This window comes from Lacerta agilis, chromosome 11, assembly GCF_009819535.1.
Source record: "Lacerta agilis isolate rLacAgi1 chromosome 11, rLacAgi1.pri, whole genome shotgun sequence".
NCBI classification, from domain to species: Eukaryota; Metazoa; Chordata; class Lepidosauria; order Squamata; family Lacertidae; genus Lacerta; species Lacerta agilis.
In genome coordinates, this window is record NC_046322.1 from 52,362,363 (window position 1) to 52,387,475 (window position 25,113).

A 25,113-nucleotide genomic window follows, 5' to 3' on the forward strand; every position below is an offset into this window, starting at 1 on the left:
TTTGGTTGTTAAGTTATTGCAAAGGGGTGGGGACGGGACAGACAGAAAGCATGAAGCTTGGTGCAAAATCCAATAGTGAGATACCCACTAACAGTGCCCCTGCTACCAGGCTGCAATTTTCTTTTCAGTACTGTACTTGTTGTTGTTCAGATGTTCAGTCATGTCCAACTCTTCGTGACCCCATGGACCAGAGCACGCCAGGCACCCCTATCCTCCACTGCCTCCCGCAGTTTGGCCAAACTCATGCTAGTCGCTTCGAGAACACTGTCCAACCTTCTTATCCTCTGTCGTCCCTTTCTCCTTGTGCCCTCCATCTTTCCCAACATCAGGGACTTTTCCAGGGAGTACTGTCTTATTTGTGGGTCAAGTAATAATGGGTAGAGCTGTACAGTCCAGTGTGTAAAATCCAGGGATGCCCTGCCTAGGTGTATTAATAGATTTCATCCAGAAGCCTAATGGCTTTCAAGATCCCTTCCCTGCCCACTTCCTTCATGACCTCAACGTGAAATGCTGCTGTCCTAGATTTGCTGCAGTCATTCTTTTTCCTTCTGCTCCCTTCAAATTCAGTGCTGCCTCCATGCATTTTATTCTTTGCTGAAAGCCTGATGTTCATGGCCTGTTCTCCTTGTTTTGACAACACGCAGCTTGATTGGGCTAGATGTGCAACCTGTTAAATTAAATAAAGAAATGTTCACTGATTTCTTTTCTGTGGAGTCCAGCCCATTTCAGAGTCTCCTCCAAAAAAGGATGGTCCATATAATAATAACCATAACCATAATCATAATAATCATAATCATACTAATACCTTTATTGACAATGTACAACCTGTGTACAATGAAATTAACTGATCCTCCCCCCCCAAACACTCAATCTCATTGCACTCTGTGTGCCTGTCGCACAACACACCAACCCTGAAAGTCAGTTGCACTATATTATTTTCCGTTCAGCAGCCTAACAGCCCACAGATAGAAACTGTTTTTTAACCTGTTGGTACGACTGATTATACTTCTATATCTCCTGCCCGAGGGTAGAAGATTAAAGAGGTGCTGGCTGGGGTGTGAGTCGTCCCTGAGAATTTTTCTCACTCTCCTAAGACAACGATCCCTTGCGATGTCATCTAGCGGGCTCAGGGGACAGCCCATGATATCATGTGCTGTGTTCACCACCCTCTGTAAAGACTTTCTGTCCGTGGCTGTCAAGCCAACATACCACACTGTGATACAATATGAGATCGAAAATTCTTTCTAGTAGCACCTTAGAGACCTGGTATGAGCTTTCGTGTGCATGCACACTTCTTCAGATACACTGAAACAGAAGTCACCAGATCCTTAAATATAGTGAGGGAGTGGGGAGGGGTATTGCTCAGAAGGGTGGTGGGAATGGGTGATCAGCTGATAGGTGTGGAAAACCTGTTGACGACTCTTAACGGCTGTAATTAGTCTTGCAGGGAAAGGCAAGTGGTGAGATGGCTAAAGATAGCTTTGTTATGTATAATGAGATAAGAATCCAATGTCTTTGTTCAGACCAGGTTTCTCCGTGGTTTTAAGTTTGGTGATTAGTTGTAATTCAGCCACTTCTCTTTCCAGTCTATTTCTGAAATTTCTTTGTATTAAGACAGCTACTTTGAGATCTTTTATAGAATGTCCTGGGAGATTGAAGTGTTCTCCTACTGGTTTCTCTGTCTTGTGATTCCTGATATCAGACATTCTATAAAAGATCTCAAAGTAGCTGTCTTAATACAAAGAAATTTCAGAAATAGACTGGAAAGAGAAGTGGCTGAATTACAACTAATCACCAAACTTAAAACCACGGAGAAACCTGGTCTGAACAAAGACATTGGATTCTTATCTCATTATACATAACAAAGCTATCTTTAGCCATCTCACCACTTGCCTTTCCCTGCAAGACTAATTACAGCCGTTAAGAGTCGTCAACAGGTTTTCCACACCTATCAGCTGATCACCCATTCCCACCACCCTTCTGAGCAATACCCCTCCCCACTCCCTCACTATATTTAAGGATCTGGTGACTTCTGTTTCAGTGTATCTGAAGAAGTGTGCATGCACACGAAAGCTCATACCAGGAACAAACTCAGTTGGTCTCTAAGGTGCTACTAGAAAGAATTTTCGATTTTGTTTTGACTATGGCAGACCAACACGGCTACCCACCTGTAAATACAATATGAGAGCGCACTTTCTATTGTCGTCTGGTAAAAGGAGGTCATCAGTTGTTGTTTAACGTTGTTCTTTCACAAGACTCTGAGAAAATGGAGTCTCTGTTGGGCCTTCCCAACTACTTGAGTTATATTGTTTTTCCAAGTGAGGTCTTCACTAAGGTAAACTCCCTTGAATTTAAAGGAAGAGACTCTCTCCACACAACCACAAGAGATTCTATAGTGAGACGAACTTTGAAAATCTCTCATCTTTATTGCTTCTTGAATTTAACAGTATTTGTATCTTCTTAAAGGTTTCAGTCACTTCTATTTTAGACAAATCAGTTCTGGCAGGGATTGGAATGGGATGAAGTTGTCCCTAATCCTAACCCTGCCCTGAGTTCAGAAGTGGGGATAAGTTGGAGAGATTCATTTGAAAACAGAAGGAACTGAGCCTTTAATGTCATCAGCAAAGCATTGTGGAATACTCTGACAAGCATACACCTTACGTTCCGACTTTTTAATACCTGCTGAAAGCTTTTCTATTCCACCAGTCCTATGCGGGCAATTAAGAGTACATCCTTCTACAACAATTAGCTGATTTCTGACTTAAACTGTTGATACTGTTTTTATGGTACGGCTTTATGTACACTCTTTATTCAGATTATCCAAAAATAAACTTTTGTATAAGTTCTTTTAATATTAATATTTAAACAAATATTTTCCGCACCTATATTAGTAGGCAATTTAAAATGCATTGACTAGTACTCTATACTATTGAGATTGTACTAGATGGATTGGTTTCTTAATCTGTATGACATAAAATCAGTTTTACTGCTTGCTGAAACAATCCTTTAACTAAAGGTTTATTCTACTTTAACAAGCAATTAGAGAAATCATTAGGCTATTTTCTGCTTTCTTACTGAAGGTGTATTACATTTGTATATTCAGTGTCTATATTGCAAGTATTTGTGGTATAAAGTTACACCTAGCTTAACTATCTGCCCCCCCAATAAATTAGTTTCCAGCAGCTAATATATAATTTACAGTTACAGGTAGGTAGCCGTGTTGGTCTGCCATAGTCAAAACAAAATAAAATAAAAAGATTCCTTCCAGTAGCACCTTAGAGACCAACTAAGTTTGTTCTTGGTATGAGCTTTCATGTGTATCTGAAGAAGTGTGCATGCACACGAAAGCTCATACCAAGAACAAACTTAGTTGGTCTCTAAGGTGCTACTGGAAGGAATATAATTTACAGTGGAAGAGCTGAAGTCATTATTTTTAACAAAGGAAATTAATCGTAACATTCTTCCACAACATGAAGAAAATAAGTTTATACCATGCTTTCCACACATTTTCAATGTGGTTTTGGTAACCCAAAAATTCTAAACTGTCTTTACTCTTTCTAGCACCAACTGAAGTGACATTTTCATTTGATGTGGGAAATGGGCCAAATGAAATCACAGTGCAGTCACCTGCTTCTTTAAATGACAACCAGTGGCACTACGTGAAAGCTGAAAGAAACATCAAAGAGGCATCGCTGCAAGTAGATCAACTCCCTCAAAGAACTCACACAGCTTCATCCGATGGGCATATCCGTTTGCAGCTCAATAGCCAGCTCTTTGTTGGTAAGTCTACTTTCCCAGAAATGTTTCCTAAGTGTTGACAAGGAACAATGAACTGTTTCATATAAGAGAGCCATTTGTGTTGATAGTAAGGTGATAAATAGATAAGCGTTAGGAATATGAGCATTGGGGACGAGAAAATTCCAGGGTTTGTTGGAGAAACTGATCCTCTAGATTCTTTTTCAGACAAGCTTTCAACTTGGTTTTTGGCCTAAAACTTTATTGGTCATGTAGTTTGATGACAGGGTGAACCAGGAGGCAGATAGGAAGACTGTGACCTTGTTTCTCCTGAATGTTTCAGCTGTGACCATGATATCTTTCTGGGCCATTTTGCAGGGATAGGGATTGAAGGTGCAGTATTGTACTGCTGCTTCTCATTACTGCATGATAGGACCCAGCAGATCGTTAAATACGGATGTGAAATATTGGGACCATTTAGATTCTGTGATTGGTGAAGGGGTTAATTGATTGTTGGCTTTATGGCCTCCATACACTAGCATCCAGAAAGCTTTGTTGTTTTTACTCTGAATTGAGTCAAATAGCTGTAACCATTGTTGGGTGGCATATTTTTGTTTCTTTTCGGCCAGAATATAGTGATATTTTCTTTTTTTCATCTAAATAGGCAGGTTCTAGTTTGGTACGGTTATTTCTGCAGACTTGGCGCAGTTTTCTTTTGAGTTGGAAACATTCATCATCAAACCAAGGGCTAGCGCTGTGTTTAAGTGCCCAAATTTTAGGTGAACATTTGAAAAATCTCATTATAGGTTTTCAGAATATCAATATGGGAATTGATGTTCTTTAAATTTAGTAACACTTGCTTTCTCAAGTTGGTTGTAAGTTTTTGCCCCACTACTGCACTCATTTCTTGGGACCATTTTAGTTGGGTCATTTGTTTTTGTTGGCAAGGTCCTGTAATGGAAATGGAATAAACAAGTCTCATGAAGAGCAAAATTGGCAGAAATCCTGATAATATCTCATTCTGAAAAACGTTTTATCAAAGATGTAGATTCTTCCGAACAATCCTTGCCAGTTGTCTGCTTTAGGAGGCAGCTGAATAGAAAACTGACTTCCTGGGGTACTTTCACAAGGCAGTAAGAGAACGATGGGGAAAAGTCAGAAGACTTTTCCAGTCAAAACTACTTTGCCCTCAGGTGAGTTTCTTAAGGAATTCCCCCCTCCCCTGAAAAAGGAGCATGAATGAAAATATGAGGTCTTGCCTACTGTACAAGAGCTTTTATTCCATGCATGGCCTAGAAGAAAGAATGGAGTGTTTGGACTGTTCGATATGAATTGAAATAATGGACTGTTTTAAATAGAGTCGGTGACAAAGTTCAGCTCAATATTGGGTTCTTTTAGGCAGCCCAAGAGACCTTGAAGATGTTCTCATTGACTAAAAGTAAAAAAATAGAGCGGAGACTCTTTTCAATGTTTTATTATCATAGAGTTGTAGAGTTGGAAGGGACCTTGAGAATCATCTAATTCAACCCCTTGAATATGCAGCTGATCAAACCTGCAACTTTGGCATAATCAGCTCAGTTGGTTAGAGCAGAGTGCTGATTTTAGAATTTTGAAGGTAAAGGGACTCCTGACAGTTAAGTCCAGTCGCGAACGACTCTGGGGTTGCGGTGCTCATCTCACTTTACAGGCAGAAGGAGATGGCATTTGTCCGCTTCTGCAGACAGTTTTTCCAGGTCATGTGGCCATCATGACTAAGCCGCTTCTGGCAAAGCCAGAGCAGCGCACGGAAACGCTGTTTACCTTCCCGCCAGAGTGGTACCTATTTATCTACTTGCACTTTGTCGTGCTTTCGAACTGCTAAGTGGGCAGGAGCTGGGGCCGAACAACTCACCCCGTCGCGGGGATTCGAACTGCGAACCTTTTGATCGGCAAGCCCAAGGCTCAGTGGTTTAGACCACAGTGCCACCTGCGTCCCTTTTAGAATTTTAGAAGTGTCCAAATAGATATAGAAATTCTACTGTCTGGTGTAAAGAATTATGCCCTTTGCACATTATCCTTCTTTGGGTTTTCACTTCTTAAACTTTGTGCAGAAAGGTCCTGTACTTTTGCTCTCTCCCTTGGGACACTGGAAGTAAACTGAAACATGATCCGTTATTGCCTCTGCATCTGCTATGCAATTACTTCTTCAAATTCTTTGGAGAAAGACTGATGTAAAGTGACTGTTGCTTTCATTTAAAAACTCCAAATGATGCATTTTAAAAGTTTGACAGAATAGAAATAGCAAATTAGAGTTTCATACATTTAACAGGACTAAATGCATTTTTCATGCTAATACTGACAATTCTTCTGCTTTGAATAATGCTTGTATGTTCAACTGTTATTCAGTTCAATAAATACTTACATTTTTGGTGCAAAATCAACCGTTTCCTGAAATTATTCAATCAGTGGTGGTTATTGACTATGATTCCCTTTGCTACCCTGAATTCTTATGCTTTCAAAGCTTGGCCCCTAGCTTTTGATAACTCCTAAACATATTGATCTCTTACCACAATGACAAGTCTGACATTCTACCTGCATTGCCACACTAAATTGTTCTCCCTTTGGCCATATTTTTGCTCTCTAAGACTCTTCAAGCAAGCTCAGATCACACACTTCAGACGTGTGTATTCCATGAGGTGTTATTTGGGATCCCAAATTAAAATTTGGCTTAAGCTGAAAGCCTGGATAAACTGGAGAAGCATACGAAGAATTCTTATTTCTTGTCTTTTGACCCTTTCCTCCTTCTGACCAGAGGACAGCTCTCCCTTTTTGGAGGGCTGCTTTGCGGGCGGGAATCTGGGTCCTCGCAGCGACCGGGTAATGGACAGAGGAATGCAGCCCATGTCAGCAGCATCCCTGGCTGTGTCACGCCCCCGGCTAGCCAATCGGGTTTGCCTGGGGGCATGGCTACAACAGTTTAAATCGCGACATGGCTGGGGAGGCAGCCTCCATTTCAGTATCTCCCAGTCTACCCACCCTCTTTTCTTGCATGGTTTGATTATGGCTTTGCTATGACTTACGTCAGTTGCCTGGTTGTCGGGACCAGCTAGGAATTTTTCCACTTGGCAAAATTGGCACTAGCCATTTGGTTTTCACCTACCTAGTAGCAATCATCACAACTTTGTAAGGTTGTTGTTGTTTAGTTGTTCAGTCGTGTCCGCCTCTTCGTGACCCCATGGACCAGAGCATGCCAGGCACTCCTGTCTTCCACTGCCTCCCGCAGTTTGGTCAGACTCATGTTGGTAGCTTCGAGAACACTGTCCAACCATCTTGTCCTCTGTCGTCCCCTTCTCCTTGTGCCCTCCATCTTTCCCAACACCAGGGTCTTTTCCAGGGAGTCTTCTCTTCTCATGAGGTGGCCAAAGTATTGGAGCCTCAGCTTCAGGATCTGTCCTCCCAGTAAGCCTTTTTAAAGTTAGGCATTGGGTAAGCCTTATTATGGGAGGGGAGGTTGTTGCCTCTGCCTGCCCCACCATGTTAAAGGGATTCAGGAATGTGGTTCCTGTCCGAAGTCTGAACATGGGCTAGGGCCATGCCACGACCCCAACGGTGACCCAGGGGAGGGCTCAATTGATGTACATCATGGGGCTCCCCCCTTCTGGTGGTTGACCCTTAAAAAGACTTCCTGCTGTTAGGCAGGAGTCAGTTATAGTCTTGCTTCACCCAATTGCCTAAGCCAAACCGCTCACATCTGTAACCAACAAAGTTGTGGCCTTATTTATCCCATTAACCCAATACAGTGGTACCTCGGGTTATGAACTTAATCCGTTCTTAACCTGAAACCATTCTTAACCTGAGGTGCACTTTCGCTAATGGGTCCTCCTGCTGTCGCCACACCGCCACTACACGATTTCCATTCTCATCCTGGGGCAAAGTTCTGAACCCGAGGTACTACTTCTAGGTTAGCGGAGTTTGTAGCTCGAAGTGTTTGTAACCTGAAGCGGTTGCAACCTGAGGTATACTTGTGTTTGTGTATTTATTTCGGAGGGAGCTAGGGGGTCCGGGGCCTCACCACGCAAAGCAGATCCACTCACTAGTCTCCAATCCTTCCTGTCCTGACAAAGGGAATGTAGCTCTGAAACCCCTTTCCTAGTCAATGGGCAAATTAGCCTGTTCTCAGTGTGCTAACGTCCCATAATATTCCCCCCTTTCCCTTTTTGAATTATTTAAATTTTAATTCATCTTAAAAGAGAAAGGAAGGTGGCTGCACAGTAAATTGATAGCTGATGTTTTATGTTTGAACCTACCAAAGCCAGATGCCGTTTTGTGATTTAATACAGTAAACTTGTTTGGCCAACTTTGAAAGATTAATCCTAGTTTCTAGGTAGGGAGCCATATGCACTGAAGAACTAATTTAACAGCTCGGCAACTGCAGTAGTAGTGAATAGGAAAATCTGGGACTTGATTTAGCTTCTAAAAGAACTTGGGTGTAGTTTTTGGTTTGTGTGTGGCAGTTTTCATCTTTATGGTGAAAACAGGAGGCAAACAGATTCTCCCTGCTTTCAAAACCAGGTGTGACCTCTTTAAAAAAATTAATGGAAATGTATGGAGGACTGGTTTTCCTATTTAAAAATGTCAGTTATTTAGTAGCTTATTTCTCGAAGTATGAAGATTAGACCATGGGAACATATGGAAATTGAGATGGTGATCATATATCTTAAATACTTGCTTGAACTCTTTTGTTTTCAGGTGATTTGTTATACCTCATAGCATACACATGCATTAAGCTATTTTCATCAATTAAGTTGCTCGGAAGGAAACACTTCACAGTATTTTTATTCCTGCTCAGGTTAAGCACAGAGTTCCTACGATTTTCACCAATTCTTCCTTCCCCTTAAACCTCATGGAAATCTGCTCTTGGGCATTGGTGTGGGGAATTGTGGATGCTGAGCATCCACAATTCTAGGGATGTCTAGGGATGATCTGTGTTATCTGTATGGTTGGTAGCAATGCTGGAGATTGTTAAAAACGCCTTTGGGGAAAAATTGGGGGGGGGAGTCTATATGCGACTTCTAAGTCATTTGTTTAGCTGCTAATGGTGCTGCTTTTTGGAGATTTCTTGTATTTTTGTATTTGAGTTTTATCTGTAACTTTTGTTACGTTTAAGAGAATATTTTGTTTTCCTGTTAATCATGCCCTCTTAATGATGTATTTTTGCACTTGGCCTTCATCTGTAATATTCTGGTATCTTATAACATACTATCTGATGCTTTAAGTTATTTGATATTGAATTCAATTTAACTAAATAAATAAATAAGTTACAAGCCCAACTAAAATGTTGATAGCATGTAGGTTTGACTGAGCATGTCTTAGGAATTGTTTTATTTCTAAACCTAGCCTTCCACTTTGTGACTGTCACTATTACTATTAATTAATACTGAGTCTCAATATGGTGAAAAGGCATGTAACAACAACAACAACAACAACAATTCTATGATTCTATCTAGCAATCAGTACAATATTCAGGATCTTCCTTCAGAAAGACGTCCCCATTCTTTTCAACAGAGGAAGTAGGAATCAAATTCATTGGTGATATCAATGGGATCAAATTTTCCATTCCATTTTTTATAGTATAATTGTTCCTTCAGATCATTAAAAATGAAACAGATTAGTATCTGTTCCTGTGTTTTCATTGATGGGCTGATAACATACTACTAATAATAACCGAACATATTAATAATAACTGATGGTGCTCTTGTTCTGTGCTTCTGAATATCCCATGGTGATTACCAATTATGGTTTCCTAAATTCAGGTCTATGGTATATTTACCAATTGGTACTTATGGAAGTACAGTGGACACTCGGGTTAGGGACGTAATCCATGACGGAGGCATGTCCGCAACCAGCAGCATTCGTATCCCACAGTGCTGCATCTGTGCACACGCATGATGCAATTCGGCGTTTCTGCGCATGTGTGAGTGCCGAAACCCGGAAACAACCAGTTCCGGTACTTCCGGGTGCAATCCGAAAAATCATAAGCTGCAGCGGCCGTAACATGAGATATGACTGTATTTAAAGCATACACAACAAGCTCAAGGAAAAAGTATGAAATCCAGAAGAGGGAATAAGAAATAAGTTTCTAACATTTATATATTCCCTTGCTCTCAGGTAATTCCAATACATGCTCTTGCTTGTTCTCTGCTACTGTCCAAAACCCCAGTCTTTCATAAACTGTTTCGGGGGTTTGACAAGTGCCCAAGAAACTCTCAATATATGCGCTGGAGTAGCAGTTATTCGTCAATATTTTTAGATATGCTCACATGCCAGAATGGAATGTTTTGAGATGTGAAGGTTATTACACATCAAGCCATTTCAATTTCCTTTAAAAAAAAAAAAAGCTTAAATGAATTTATTTCCACTGCAGGTGGGACAGCATCCAGGCAGAAAGGATTTCTGGGGTGTATCCGTTCTTTGCAGCTGAACGGTGGAGCACTTGACCTGGAAGAGAGAGCAAAAGTAACCCCAGGTGTAAAACCAGGTTGCCCCGGACATTGTAGCAGCTACGGTAACTTGTGTCACAATGGAGGAAAATGCAAAGAGAAATACAATGGATTCTCTTGCGACTGCACTTTCTCTGCTTACACTGGGCCATTCTGTAAGAAAGGCAAGCATGAATTGTAAATTCATTTTCTATAAAATATCAAACTCAAAATGTTAATACCTAAGTTTTATGATTTATTTTTTTGCATTTTTAAAACTTCTTAAATTGCTACATTACTAATGTATGGCTTTATTTATATGTTTTTAATACCAGGGTTGGTTAACCCTCTGTTGCCCAAGGGTTATACATATACAACTACCACTCCAAGGTGGTGGGCATGGCCAATGTATACCCTCATTTATAGGTAAAGGTAAAGGACCCCTGGACGGTTAAGTCCAGCCAAAGGCGACTATGGGGCTGCAGCACAGAGGGAGCTGGCTTTTGTCCACAGACAGCTTTCCAGGTCATGTGGCCAGCATGACTAAACCACTTCTGGTGCAACGGGACATTGTGCCAGAAACCAGAGTGCATGGAAACACCGTTTACTTTCCCACTGCAGTGGTACCTATTGATCTACTTGCGCTGGCATGCTTTCGAACTGCTAGGTTGGCAGAAGCTGGACCAGAGCAACGGGAGCTCACCTTGTTGCGGGGATTCAAACCACCAACCTTCCAATCAGCAAGCCCAAGGGGCCCAGTGGTTTACACCAAAGCGCCACCCGCTCCTTACACCCTCATGTCACTGTATGAAGGACAAATTTATTTCTAAATGCCATTTCTTTGCATGTTTTATCTGCAGTTTGGAACTCAATTTAAGGTGGTTAGAGCTGCCTCCAATTAGACTTAAAGTTGGCCAGGATTAGTATGAACATTGCGAACCACTTTGTTTAAGTTTGAAGATGTCAGCATTTGATCTGATCATTTAAACTTCCATATTATCAATGTCCTTCAGTAGAAATCTAGTAATGAAATGGGAATGGGAATGCATACTTAACAAACTTTTACACTCATTACAATGAGAACAAGTTGTATTATTATTATTATTATTTATTTTATACCCCGCCCATCTGGCTGGGCCTCCCCAGCCACTCTGGGTGGCTTCCAACACAATATTAAAATACAAGAATTCATCAGACATTAAAAGCTTCCCTAAACAGGGCTGCCTTAAGATGTCTACTAAAAGTCTGGTAGTTGTTTTTCTCTTTGACATCTGGTGGAAGGGCGTTCTACAGGGCGGGTGCCACTACTGAGAAGGCCCTCTGCCTGGTTCCCTGTAGCTTGGCTTCTTGCAGTAAGGGAACCGCCAGAAGGCCCTCAGCGCTGGACCTCAGTGTCCGGAAAGAACGATGGGGGTGGAGACACTCCTTCAGATATACTGAACCGAGGCCGTTTAGGGCTTTAAAGGTCAGCACCAACACTGTGTGTAGACTCCTCTTTACAAAGATTGTGCCAAAGACAAGGACAATGGATGGGTGCCTGAGGGCACAAAACGTCAGGAGCAAGCTGGCAGGGATGCTACTCTTCCCTCAGTGTAAAGCCAACACATGGAAAGCAATGATTTAACTTATTGTTGGTGAGTTGTTTTGTTTTGTTTTTTGAGAAAGGCAATTAGAAACATGAATTTGTTGCTTTGGGAAATAAATTTGGGTGCAGTGTTCGTTTAGTTTGACTTGCGAAAGCACTCAGAAAGTTGCATTTATGGGTGGCGCGCCAAAAGCCATATTCGCAGCTACCTTGTCACTACTTGATGGAGCTGGAAATTGGCAGGGGGAGGGAACTGGCATGCAACCGCTGTATGCTGAGTGGCTGCTAAGAATAGGCCCTGACAATCATAGCTAATGTTTCAAATTACTGTGCAGAACAATTGCTATTCTAATTTTTTCTTCCTCTTGGAAATGTAATTAATGTTGTGTTTTATTGTTTTCCTTTTAAAAAGGAATGACAACCTTCGTTTATTTCTGGATTATACTAACAAAACACACAATTTGCGCATTGTTTCAGAGATCTCTGCATATTTCGGAGCGGGCTCTTCAGTTGTGTACAACTTTCAGGAATCTTACAGCTTAGCTAAGAACTCCAGTTCTCACGCTGCGTCTTTCCATCCGGATATGACGCTGAACAGAGAAGCAATCACTTTTGCCTTTCGAACGACGCGGATCCCAAGCTTACTTCTTTATGTAAGCTCCTTCTATAAAGATTACCTTTCGATTATTCTTGCCAAAAATGGTGAGTACGTCATTATGTCCGCTTTGGCAAAGTTAACATTACCATGAAACTTAGATTTCTTTAAAAGTTTTTAAGTAGCATGCTTCCTCTCCATCCATTTCCTGTCTGCATATCAACAGAAATGAGAGTGAGAAGAGTGGCTTTTCTGTTTCTTCTTACATTCATATCTGCAGTTGAGTAGGAAGACCTGTATGTTAATGATAACCCGATGGCTGAACAGATGTTTCTGGGTGCCAGTGGCATGTGGTCAGTGGGCTAGGGAGACTTGGCTAAATGTTCCTGGTAAATTACAGAAGCTTTAGCCCAGCTTAGGGAGGGAGGTGCGATGCTCCAAAAGTGTCCAAGAGCCTTTTCACCACCTCCTCCCCAAAGCTGGGAAGTTTCTGCCTGGCTTAGGAATGGAGGCACGATCCTCAAACATGCACGACATGACCCTCGCAAGCTGGCACCTCTGGCCTTAACTGCTCACCTACGAAAAAATTTCAGTGGATGCCACTGCTGGGTACTAATCCATGCACCCTGACGCCATCCAGGGCACATTTCCAACTTATCATTCTGGGTTCTTTCCAAGGCTTTCTGAAAGGAGATGCTGAGATTGAGCCGCACATGTTCCGCACGCAAAGAATACTCTCTGCCATGCAACTGAGGCCCTTCTTGTATTTTGAGTTATGTTTGTAATTTATTTAGGTATTACATTTATTATCCACCTTTCTTCCAATAAGCTCCAGATGGTGCACATGGTATATTTCCCCTCCCCTGTGAAGTACGAATAGGCTGAGAGACAGTGACTGGCCCAAAAATATCTGATGAGCTTCACCACTGAGTGGGTTTCGATACTGGGTGTCCCAGCTCATAGTCTGGCATGCTACCCACTGTCCAATGGACAGAGCAAAGCAGTGGTTGATAGATTGTGACCTTATGATTTTCCCTGTAGGCTGCCTTTTCGAGAGAGCAGGACGATCCAATTTAAAAAAAAAACTATGCTACAGCTTTGGGATTTTACATTTTGTTTTGGATTGTATTCATATTCATGAACACTCTGGATAATTATGGGTTGTATCCACCTAACATAATCAGAGTTTAAATGAATAAAACCAAGTTAGTTATGTGCATTTATTTCAATAGGCCTACTCCAAGTAGAGCTAACATGACAGAGTTAAACACGAAGGGTAATTTCCATATTTTCTATCTTCTCTGTCTCCTTCTTTTTTAAAAATATTCCTTGGGTAAGTAAATGAAATATTCTACCACAATCATTTTTCAGATGCATTTATGTAAACCGGAAACCAGGTATTTTGTATATACACCGGTCATGAGCATTGAAAACTAGGCGTTTTGTATATACCAGTCATGAAACTAAAATATCATTTCCCCAATTCCTTCAGGAAGTTTACAGATCAGGTACAAGCTGGATAGCCATCAAGCCCCTGACATCTTCAGCATCAATTTCAAAAGCATGGCCGATGGGCAGCTTCACCGTGTGAAGATTAACAGAGAGGAAGAAAAGCTATTTGTGGAGGTAATGCAAAAAAAAAGGAAAAAGGAAATAAAGATTGTCATCAAAGAGGACGAGCCCCAAAGCAAAATGAAAATAAATAAATACAATATAGCATGTGCCCCTTGTATGTGTGTGTTGAGTGCTTATGTTGAGTGCCTCAGGAAGTAAAGCAAAACATAGCAGACTCTTGCTGAGCAGAGAGAACCTCGGCAAAGTGATGTCTCTGATGTTTATCTTTTACCGTTTAATAACAGGTCAAAGTCTCATTCACAGAGTATTGGCACAAAAATAACAAAACCCTGATTCATGTCATCTTTCCAACTAATGACTATAGCAGGCTAAGATTGGCGATTTATGTAGAACAGCAGGAAGCACAGAAGAACTGCAAGATTTTTTTACCCCTATCAAACACTGCAATTTTAAAGGCTTAATGAAGAAAGGGAAGAACCTTGCTGTGTGATGGTGTTTTCTGTGGCTTTTCCTCTTCTTTTACTTAATTGTGTTTCCTGAACATCTTCTAACCGAGGCACCCAATTCTCCTTGTTATGTACTGAAGTTCTCACCCTAGGCCACTAGGGGTGTGTGTATATAGTTCATTCTGCTGCAGTTTTCACTCAGGTCCGCACATGCAAATGAAGGATTGAAAAGTGACGTTCAGGGATTGGGTAACTACAGAAAGTTGTAAGCTGAGTTCTATATAAGCAGGCTGCTGAGCCCTCAGCTCACTTCTGTTCCAGCCTGAGAATAAACAAGAGCTGCTTGGAAATCACTGTGTCGTCTGCTGTGTCCACCCACTACTTAACACTCCTGTAATTAAAAATGGAGGCACATTTATATATTCTGTTTATATTCCGCCCTTTATCAATCCCATTGATCACCCCATCTGGCTACATATTCACATACTATAAAAGCTGTATAGTATTTTCTTTTGATATATATAAAAAAAACCTAAGCTGATAAAATACAGCTCACCTGACCTCCAGTTGCATTGCTGCTACTTGACAGAAGTTAGAGGAGTGAAGGTACACACTGGCAGAGCCAATCCAACCTCTCTGCTGTTTTACATCTTCCCCTCTTCATCCCAGTTTAAAAAAGGGAAAATTGCTGTGAAGAACAGCTCATTTTAGACCAGGGGTCAGCAACTTTTCCAGCCATGTCCCTCAGACCTTGTGGGGGGGGGGGCGGAGTATATTTTGAAAAAAAAAAATGAACAAATTCCTATGCCCCACAAATAAACCAGAGATGCATTTTAAAAAAAGGCACACATTCTACTCATGTAAAAACACACTGATTCCTGGACCATCCGCGGGCCAGATTGAGAAGGTGATTGGGCCGCATCCAGCCCACAGGCCTTAGGTTGCCCACCCCTGTTTTAGACAGTGGTACCTCGGGTTACAAATGCTTCTGGTTACGAACGCTTCTGGTTACGAGCTCTGCTAACCTGGAAGTAACTGCTCCTGGTTGCAAAATCCGCCCCCAGATGCGAACGGAAATCGTGCGCGAAAGGTGCACGTGCAGCGATAGGCCCCATTAGCAAAAGGGTGCCTCAGGATAAGAACGGTTTCAGCTTAAGAATGGACCTCAGGAATGAATTCAGTTCCTAACCAGAGGTAACACTGTACTGTCTTTTGTTTTCAAAGGGCATGGGTGTTCATGGGGAGGAGTGTGCACACTTTGTTCACCAAGGCAGAGGGGAATCATTTAGAAAACCATGACTGCAACTTTCGGTAGATTAATCAATTATATTAATTGTTTAGAAATCTTTGACCAAAAGGCATCCTAGTGTTAATTAGGCAACAGGATTCAATCCTTTAAAAATTTGTGTCTGTGTTGCTGTTTTTTCTGGAGGGAGGTGTTTTGTTGTGTGGGTGCATTTCCCTGCATCATTGTTTTTCTTCAGGAAAATTGGGTGGTATCTTGTGTCAAATACATGGCTTCACATCTCAATCTCTGATCCAACTTTTGCCTTGCACTCAGTTTCTTGGGCAAGTCTTCTTTTGTGACTATCCCACGGTCGCCATGTTGTGATTATACATAACCGACGGTAGGCATTTTGTGGCAATATGTGCAACAGTTTACCAAATTTTGAAATTTGCTCATGGACCCCAAAATGTTACTAATAAATTCATATTTATTGTGTGTGAGAGAGAAGCTTTGACTTCTCCCAAATACTGCTTAAAAATTCCAGCCTCAGTTAGACCAGAGATTGGGTTGAGCAGGAAGAATGTGTGTCTGTGAAGCAGCCTATTGTGTGAAATAGGCTTTTCACTTTCTTTTTTAGAGCTGTCGTTAGTATACATTTTATGAAATCTATTGTAAAAGAAAATATAAATCAGTTCTGTCTGTTTTTCAAAATGTATTATGACCCAAGACTTCTAGTTACTTCTGTGGAATATGCACTTCTACGGGGATTAATGAAAAAGTTACTTGGAAAATGTATTTATTCCTACCTCATTACACAGTTTCTAAGAGGACTGGAAGATTAACTTGCATAAATCATATCTGAATGTGGTTGCATTGAACAGAACCTATTGTAGAAATGTCGCAATCAAAAAATATATTGGGCTAAGAGCTTGTGGAGCACAGATATGTGCTGTCATCAGCGTTTGAAGGCAAGCAATTTATATAATAACACAGGGACTTTCATAGCATCATAGTTAATTATTTCAAATTTAAAAGTTCATTCTCAGATAAGTAAGAGCTTTTATGTTTGGTAGGTAAGACATTTTCGTCCTTTCATGAGGCTCGCCAATTATACTATACTTAAAGATGAATAAATAGGAACTACCCAAATGGATATTAAAAGAGCTGTTTATAAGTTGTTATGCCTTAAACAATATCTTGGCCATAATAGCACAGTTTTTAAAACAAAACAAAACAGAAAATTCCAAGAGAGGTTTATACAAAGTGTTTTACCTAACTGTTACCTGTGTTTTAATAAATTTCATATTGCTTTAGTGTCGTTCTCTTAAATTAATTGTATCATTGATAATTATTTCTTTTTCTCCTTCTTACCATTTCAATTGTCCTACATCCAACTGCTTTTTGCATCTCACTGAATAATATTGAAGGTTAACCACAATGAAAGGATGAAATTCTTTCTTTCTTCGGATACACAATTCAATGCAATCAAATCGCTCACACTTGGCAAGATCCTAGGTAAGTACAGTGCTGTAGATTTTCCCTAAAAAATAATAATAATCTCTCTCTCTCTCTCTCTCTCTCTCTCACTCTCACTCTCACATACACACACTAGTGCTAATCTTGTTGAGAAACATTTATTTTCCGCATTTGATTAGGCAGAGAGTGACAATCAAGGTGGAAGCTTCATTCTTGTCAAAGTGCATACATGTAATCGCTGGTAAGTGCTCCTAGAAAGGTGTGCACGTGGATTCCATTAAAAATAATTTCATACTTATCTTTTCCATTTTTGCAATCAGGCATAATGAAACATGGCATTCTCTGTGCAGTCTAACAAAGAGAAGGCTAAATCACACTCACGTTATAAGCAAAAGAAAATGAGTTAATTGCTCAAGCTGCCAAATGACATTCCTTTTGAATGATGCACCTTTGCAAATCATATCACAGAAGTTCTGTTTGCGAATGTATTAATCTATGGAAGGAGATCAAGTGATACAACTTGTGGTATAGCAAGGCCTCCCAGAACACACAAAACACATCATTGTGCTATTTTATTTCAGGAGGAATGATCAGGACTCCTCAGGGGGTAGTGGTTTGAGAGTTGGATTTAGGTGGAAGAGGCTCGGGTTTTATAGAATATTATAGAATAGCTTGTCCTAAATATTTGCCTGTACATGAATACAGCTTGTAACTTTGTAATCTTTGATTTAGTTTTTGAAGCTCTTCTGCGAAACAAGCAAACCATTCAGTGGTTCAAAACGTCTGCCTTTAAAAATGCCCAGTGGTACAAAACTGCTCTGGATTGGATAGCTTGACTATACAGGAAAGAACTCTGTAATGAATCTTTCAGAAAAGAATTGATGGAATTACAAATGTAGAATGTTGATTATGTGATGCAGTACAGTTAAAGTGAGTTTTCTTACAACAAACCCACTCTTTCCTTGTGACCCCAAAAGACTGGGGTGCATGTGCATGGAGTTGTATCCAGCTCAGGACACAAGGACGTTGAGACAGAGTGCAGGAAGTGTTGAATAACTACCAGCTTAGTTCCCAGTTTGCCTGGGCACTCTTCCCCCTGTCCATGGTCGCACTGTAGAAATAGCTTATTGTGCAAGGGCTGAGTGGGAGTCCCCCCCCCCCAATCAACGGCCTTGAGGGCAGGGTTGACCATTTTTGCTGGAGGGATGCCAATAGATGGGAGCGGGAATCCAGTAACAACGGATATTTCTATGCGGCAAATAAGTTACAACCACACACTAGCGGTTAAAGGCACCAAGATGGTGTGAGTGTAGATTCCCCATTCCTAGGTATTTTGAATTGAACGAGCCTCTTTTAGCGAGGTAAGAGGTGTGGCGAGATGGGGTAGAATCAGTCAGCAGATCTCTTCTAACTCAGAGATGGCAGATTGTAGTGTTTGTGCAATTAATAGGCACAGCTCAGGCATCAGTTCTGCATCCTACATGACAGGCATTGGCTTGTCCATGGGAGGTGAATTGACAAGGTTTTGTGGTAATGGATCAGCTTCATCGTTCTCAGAGATAGATCAGGCTCATTGTTATTTTGGGCGGGAGCTCTGGAAGTTGCTTCTGCGTTAGGCAGATTTCCTGTACAGTTTGAGTAACCACTGCCTATCTCCTTGTTATAATAAGCATTATGTTGTGACCCTCGTCGGACCAGTCACAAGACCACTTACCTTAAATGGTTAGGCAGCATTGTGGCCTGGTCACGACCCCATGTCAGAGATCCAGAGGCTGGCTGGGGACGACTACAGGCCTGTCTGCAGATTGGCCAATGGCAGGTTGGCCTGGGTATGGGGTTCCCTAGGAGGCAGAACCAACCAGCCAATGAGCATCACTTGGGTCCACCCCGGGAGAATAAATTGAGGCTGGTCCAGCACTCCTCTTTGATTTTCCTTCAGACCCCTCATAGCAATTGTCACAACTTTGTAAGGTTAGGCATTGGGTAAGCCTTAGTCTCGCCTCTGCCTACTCTTCCTTGGTTAAGGGTATCCTGTTAAAGGGATCAGTGAGTAGTTGCTTCTGTCCATTGCCCAGATGAACTCTTCCAGCAGGGACCCCTCAGGGGGTAACTCTATTTGATGTTGGTTGTAGGGCCCCCCATGGTGAGGTTTACCCTTAGAAACACTCCCAGCAGATGGGCTGGAGTTAAATAAATGGCTTCACCTAATGGCTATGCCAAAACTTCACATCCATAACCAATAAAGTTGTGGCCTGTTTAAACCCCCAAACTGTATATGTTGTTGTCTAGTCTGGTTATTTCATTACATAGGGAGTGACTGTGTCACGGGGCCTTAGTACACAAGTGTCTTTCCTCTTTATTCTGGTTGTGGGTGCAAATGCTAAGCATTGATAAATAGTACACCTGTAATTTCTCTGAAATATTCTTCCAGCTGGATAACTGTATAGCATACCCCGTTGACCTTTCAGTGCTAGAAATCAACAATGCTCTATGTCTGAAAATTGCATATTTTTCTTGTGTTAAATTTGAGTGAGAAGTTACGCTTAGTATAATTTAATTGGAACTCTGCAGAAACGACACCTCTTGTGATCCAAATAGGGAGTTATTAAAAGCTGGACTCATGCTTGTAGAAATAAAAAAAATATGAAAGAGAACCTTTCATGGAAGATTTTCTTTTCTAATGTGAATCACATTTTCTGTCTGGAAATTAATGTGTAGAGCCATAGAAAACATGCATGCAGTGTATATTTTTGTAACCACATTAATTTACAGCCAATTAACATTTTCGTCCTCAGTGGCAAAAATTAATATAGCGCCCCTACTAGATGTCACCTTCTACAAGCAATGTGCATAGAAATTTCAGCAAAACTGAAAAGGGCATGCAACCAAAATGAGGTTGTATTCAGGCAATACTTTATTCTGTTTTCCTGGCATTTCCTTACCCAATAATTTCTACATTTTATGTGATCTTTCATAGGACTTAAAAGGCACTTCTGGAAATACATCAGAATCTAGTGGAAGTTTAGCACTCATTTCCATGTGAATTGCTTCCAGAATTGCTTTTGCAACAACATTAAGCCAGAAAACCTTGGGAGTTTTGTGCTGTGATTTCCCCAGCATTTTCATGGATTGTGCCATGTGATGAAATTTGGGATGGTATTCCAGCATACAGTTCCTTTCTGCTGTTTTGATTGGTGAATCATAGATAGATTTATTTATTGTCATTGTCCGTATATACACAGTATACACAACAACGAAAATCAAACACCCAAAGACCGGATTTACCATACACATTTGCACATATCTCCAACACTCTCATCCTTATTAAAACATAATCTATTAAAACATAACATAATCCAGAGTATAACATAACCTATTAAAAGCATAGCATAACCTAAAAGCCTGTCTCATTCCTTACTACTCACTGCTTACTATTACTTACTACTGACCCTGAGATCATTATTAAGTGCAATAAAAGCTCTTGGATAGAAACTATTCAGAAGGCGTGTGATTCGAGTTTTCATTATCCTGTATCTTCTGCCCGAAGGCAACAGTTCAAAAAGGTTGTGAGCAGGATGGGTGGGATCTCTCAGGATGTTGTGTGACTTCTTCAAACAGCGAGACGTGAAGATCTCGTCCAGGGTTGGTAGTTGGAGCCCAATAACATTCTGGGCAATTTTAATTATTCTCTGTAAAGCTTTTTTATCCGTTACAGAGCTGCTCCCATACCACGATAGTATACTATAGGTTAAGACACTCTCAATGGTACTGTGATAATAGGACAGGAGTAGGTGCTGAGATAGATTCAATGCCCTGAGCATTCTCAGGAAATACAACCTCCCCTGCACCTTCCTCACAGCCATATTAATATTTACAGTCCATGAGAGGTCCTCGGAGATGTAAATGCCCAGGTATTTAAAACTGCCAACCCTCTCCACGGGGAAACAGAATCACAGATGGGCACAAGGGGTGGTGACATGTCCATTGATGTCCATTGTTTTGCTATATGTCTCCACTGATGTGAGTGAAACTTAGCATAACATGGTGATATGATGCTGGAAAAGCCACAGTCCCGTTGTGGAATGTAAAAGAAACATTAGAAGCTGGGAGAGAAGCACTAGTATTATAACCAAGGAAAACAAACAGTAATCTCCATGTCTGAATGTAGAAGTATGGTTTATAGAAATTTCTAAAACCCAGTCCATGAATCCGGAGGAAAGCAATCTAACAGAAGTTTCATAATTATGCTATTTTGTTTAGAGTTCTGTTACGTGCTCCGAATGTTCTACCCATTTTCTCTTTAATTCTGAGGAGAAATGGGTGAGACAAAAATGGAAATAGGTTCAGTGTTAAAGTATGTAAGTGAGGTAATTGTGTCTTCATTTTCTGAACAATCTCAAAATACAAGAGAACTAAAGACAGTTCACAGAACAAGGATAAGTTCAGAAACAAGTACACCTACAAACAAAATTTGATATTTTTATGCTATATCTTACTTTTTATGCAACGTTTAAAAATACATACTGGACATGTCCAAATGACCTGTTTATCGAGCATTCGTCCCAATTTGTTTGCAGAGAGATGTGACAGCATTGGCTATTATTTAATGAGCACTCTGACAGGTTCACTTACCCGTGTTCTTCCTCATCCCTTACCTTATTCAAAAAGACTTATTTTGGGGAAGCACCTTTATTCTGAATGGCTCTGCTGGTTAGCATAACATCTGGGGAGAAGGATGCAGGAAAGGACAGCCTTAAGATACTTAGGCGTCAATTAGAGCATTTAAAAGCACTCGCCACCACCTTCCATTGTGCCCAGAAACAGGCTGCCCCCAAGCAAAACTTCGTAAGGATTGGTCCCTGTAGCCAGTTTAAGTTAACAATCTAGCAGTTTCATTGTGAAGTTTCTGAACAGCCTCACTGCAGTTAGTCATACGTTGCCCTGGACCAGGAGCTCTCGAGAGCTGGCTGTCCTTGGCAGGGGTGGAGCAAGGGGGTGGGGGGGCGGTCCGCCCCCGGTACCACCCTGGGGGTATGACACTCTGGGGGCGGGCCCCACCCCTGCGATCAGCGGCGCGGCAACTTTTAAAAGGCTGCAACGCGAGAACAGCAGCACAGCGTCTGTGCTGCTGTTCACGCACTGCAGCCTTAAAAGTTGCCGCACCGCACGGAAGGGGTGCCGGCTGATCGCGCCCGCCATCTTGGGTGGACTGTGCATGTCCACACATGCACAGTCCACCCAGGAGGCTGCGCACACGTCGTGATGTCAGGGCACCCCGGGGAGGTGCCTTCATGTTTGCAGCCCCGGGCGGCAAAGCAGCTCACTACGCTGCTGGTCCTTGCACAAGCATAACCAGGGATTACCAGTGAGACAGCCTCCTTAGGTGATGGATACATAGGGTTGCCACCCATCCTGTATAATACGGAATTGTCCCATGTTTCAGTGTAAAATGCTATGTCCTGTACTGATTCAATACATGACCTAGTTTGTCTTATATTTCTGCTCCACCACCCCTCCGCCACTCTCTAGGCCAGGGGTCCCCAAACTAAGGCCCGGGGGCCGGATGCGGCCCAATCGCCTTCTAAATCCGTCCCGCGGATGTTCCGGGAATTAGCGAGTTTTTACATGAGTAGAATGTGTCCTTTTATTTAAAAATGCATCTCTGGATTATTTGTGGGGCATAGGAATTCATTCATATATTTTTTTTTAATATATAGTCCGGCCCCCCACAAGGTATGAGGGACAGTGGACCAAGCCCCTGCTGAAAAAGTTTGCTGACCTCTGCTCTAGGCTAAGTTAGGGGTCTTCTCCAAATCCATGTGTGTGAAAGGGTGTGAGAAAACCGTTTCCCTTCCCAGAAAAACGTAGTTGCCAGCTAGTCGTGAGCTCGCCCCATGCCAGGGGGGCATGGCTAGCCCCCGCGTCATAGGGAGTCCCCAGCTGTGTCACTCTTAGGTTGACCAATCCGGTCTACCAAGGGGCCTGGCTTGCTCCATTTAAGCAGCCCACGGCTGGGGACTCACCCCTTTTTCCCTGGGGTGACCCTGGGTGGCTAACCCTTCTGAGACTTCCTGCAGGCAGGCAGGAGTCAGATATATTCGATTTGGTTCCAATGCCTAAGCCAATACCACTCACATTCTATAACTAATAAAGTTGTGGCCTTTTTTAGCCCGTTAACTTAAAATAATGGTGTCAAGTGTCTTTATTCCAACAAAGGGGGAGGGTTCGGGGCCTCGCCACGCAAACGTCATGTATTTAAGCTCTGGGTAGCAAAGCTCAGAGAGATTTACAAATTCATGTATATGTTTGTGTGCATGTGATGAATTTCAGAGAAGCCCCCCTGTTAAGCTGCAATAAATTGTAATGGATTGCTTTGAAGTCAGCTCAGCATCGGGTGGGGGGAAAATGCCCCCCCCGCCCAATCCTGTCCTGTATTTTGGCAGAACAAAGGTGGCAGCCCTAATGCTGAGGGACAGAAAACAGACAGAACGTGTGTCAAGTCGCCTGACATGGAGCCCCAAAGCTAGCCAACCAGTATTGACGTAAGAGTCAAGGCCAGTCTGGTCATCTTTTCTATAAAGAATGGAGAAAGGCACCATGTTGTCCTTCTCATCAGGGAGCAAAATTTATTGGGTCCACTGGGATCCGGTTGACTGCAGCTTCCAATAGGACTGAGCTCTGTAAATGTTAAATATCCCCATAATATAATACAGGCTTAAGTGAGAGCTTCATTGTAGCAAGCTCTTTAGGCACAAACATTTGAGGCTATAAATGAAATGTCATGATCGGTATCGTGATTTCCAGCTAATTAATGAAGAAACTACATCACCTGTGCTGCGCCTGTGAACTAATTAATGGAAGTAGTATTGTAACTTGACATCACCCATGTGGTAGAATCTTTGACTGGTGTTCTGAAGTGTACCATTTGTTTTTGTAAGTAGCTCACATGTCAGCACTATTATGCAAGGTGGTTTTTTGTGTTTTTAGAATCATGCAAAGACTGTGTGATAAAGACATCAGGCTGACATTTTGCCATAACCTAATCATCACTTGGCATGTTAAAATTGAGCTCTGCATGCCATTATCTTGCAGATAGGAACAAATTAGCATACAGGTGTTTACTAAAATAATAGCAGTGATTGCCATCACCAGAAAGGCTTAGGTTCAAAAATATTCTGTAAGATTTGCAAGACTTGATGTAGTGATAGGTTTACACAATGTGGAATAGATCTGACTTCACAGAATAGATGTTTCTCATTATCTTGCAAGGAAATGTGTCTTCAGCCAGGCTTGTCTCTCATGTTATGAATATTATATGCCTCACGTTTTGTGAATCAGAGTAAATTCATCCACATGACTTCCTTACAGTTCAAAATAAGACAGAGTTGAAATTTTTCAGATGATGTTTTGAGAAAAATTCTGAGATGGCCACCTTGTAGACCTTTCTTAGCCTATTCCCCAATATTTTCGTGGCATGGCAATATGGAGGACACAAAATGGTGACTAGGTTGCCACACTTTCAGCAGCAGGAGGGGAAAGGGATAGCCTTAGGAGAAAAGGAATGAACTGTGCAACTGCCATTGTGAATAGTAACCCCTCACCTAAGAAACTTTTGAAGTCCTCTTCCCTCTAGTCCCCAATTTTTCTGTCCAAAAATGCAAAACTGTGGTTCAAATTGGAGATAAAGTAACTTGAATTAAATTACCCCCTTCAACACATAGTTTCTTAAGTAAGTAAAGCATGATATGGGTAAGGATTACATGTGACAAAATTAAAAAAAACATATAGAGTTTAAGCAATAATAGTAAAATATTTGTTGTATGTGAAACACTCTCTCAAGACATCAGAATTTGACTGAGTTGCTGTTGATAGCTTTTATACAGAATGATGTATGATGGTTTAAATATTCATGATTAGGATTATTTTCCATTAATGTTTGAAGTTTATGGAGAATGAATGTAAATATATGCAATAATTAAAATATTTGAATTGAGTTTTACAGTTTGGGCTTTGAA

At 41.4% G+C, this 25,113-nt stretch overlaps 1 protein-coding gene across 1 annotated transcript in view; it reads left to right on the plus strand.

The window, feature by feature from the left end:
- LOC117055078 (contactin-associated protein-like 4) overlaps positions 1-25,113 on the plus strand; it is a 259,168-nt gene that overhangs the window by 225,450 nt on the left and 8,605 nt on the right. The window contains exons 17-21 of the mRNA XM_033164421.1: positions 3,562-3,780; positions 10,139-10,378; positions 12,256-12,480; positions 13,866-13,999; positions 17,050-17,137. Of these exons, the coding sequence (XP_033020312.1) occupies positions 3,562-3,780; positions 10,139-10,378; positions 12,256-12,480; positions 13,866-13,999; positions 17,050-17,137 (906 nt within the window). The remainder of the gene's footprint in view (positions 1-3,561; positions 3,781-10,138; positions 10,379-12,255; positions 12,481-13,865; positions 14,000-17,049; positions 17,138-25,113) is intronic.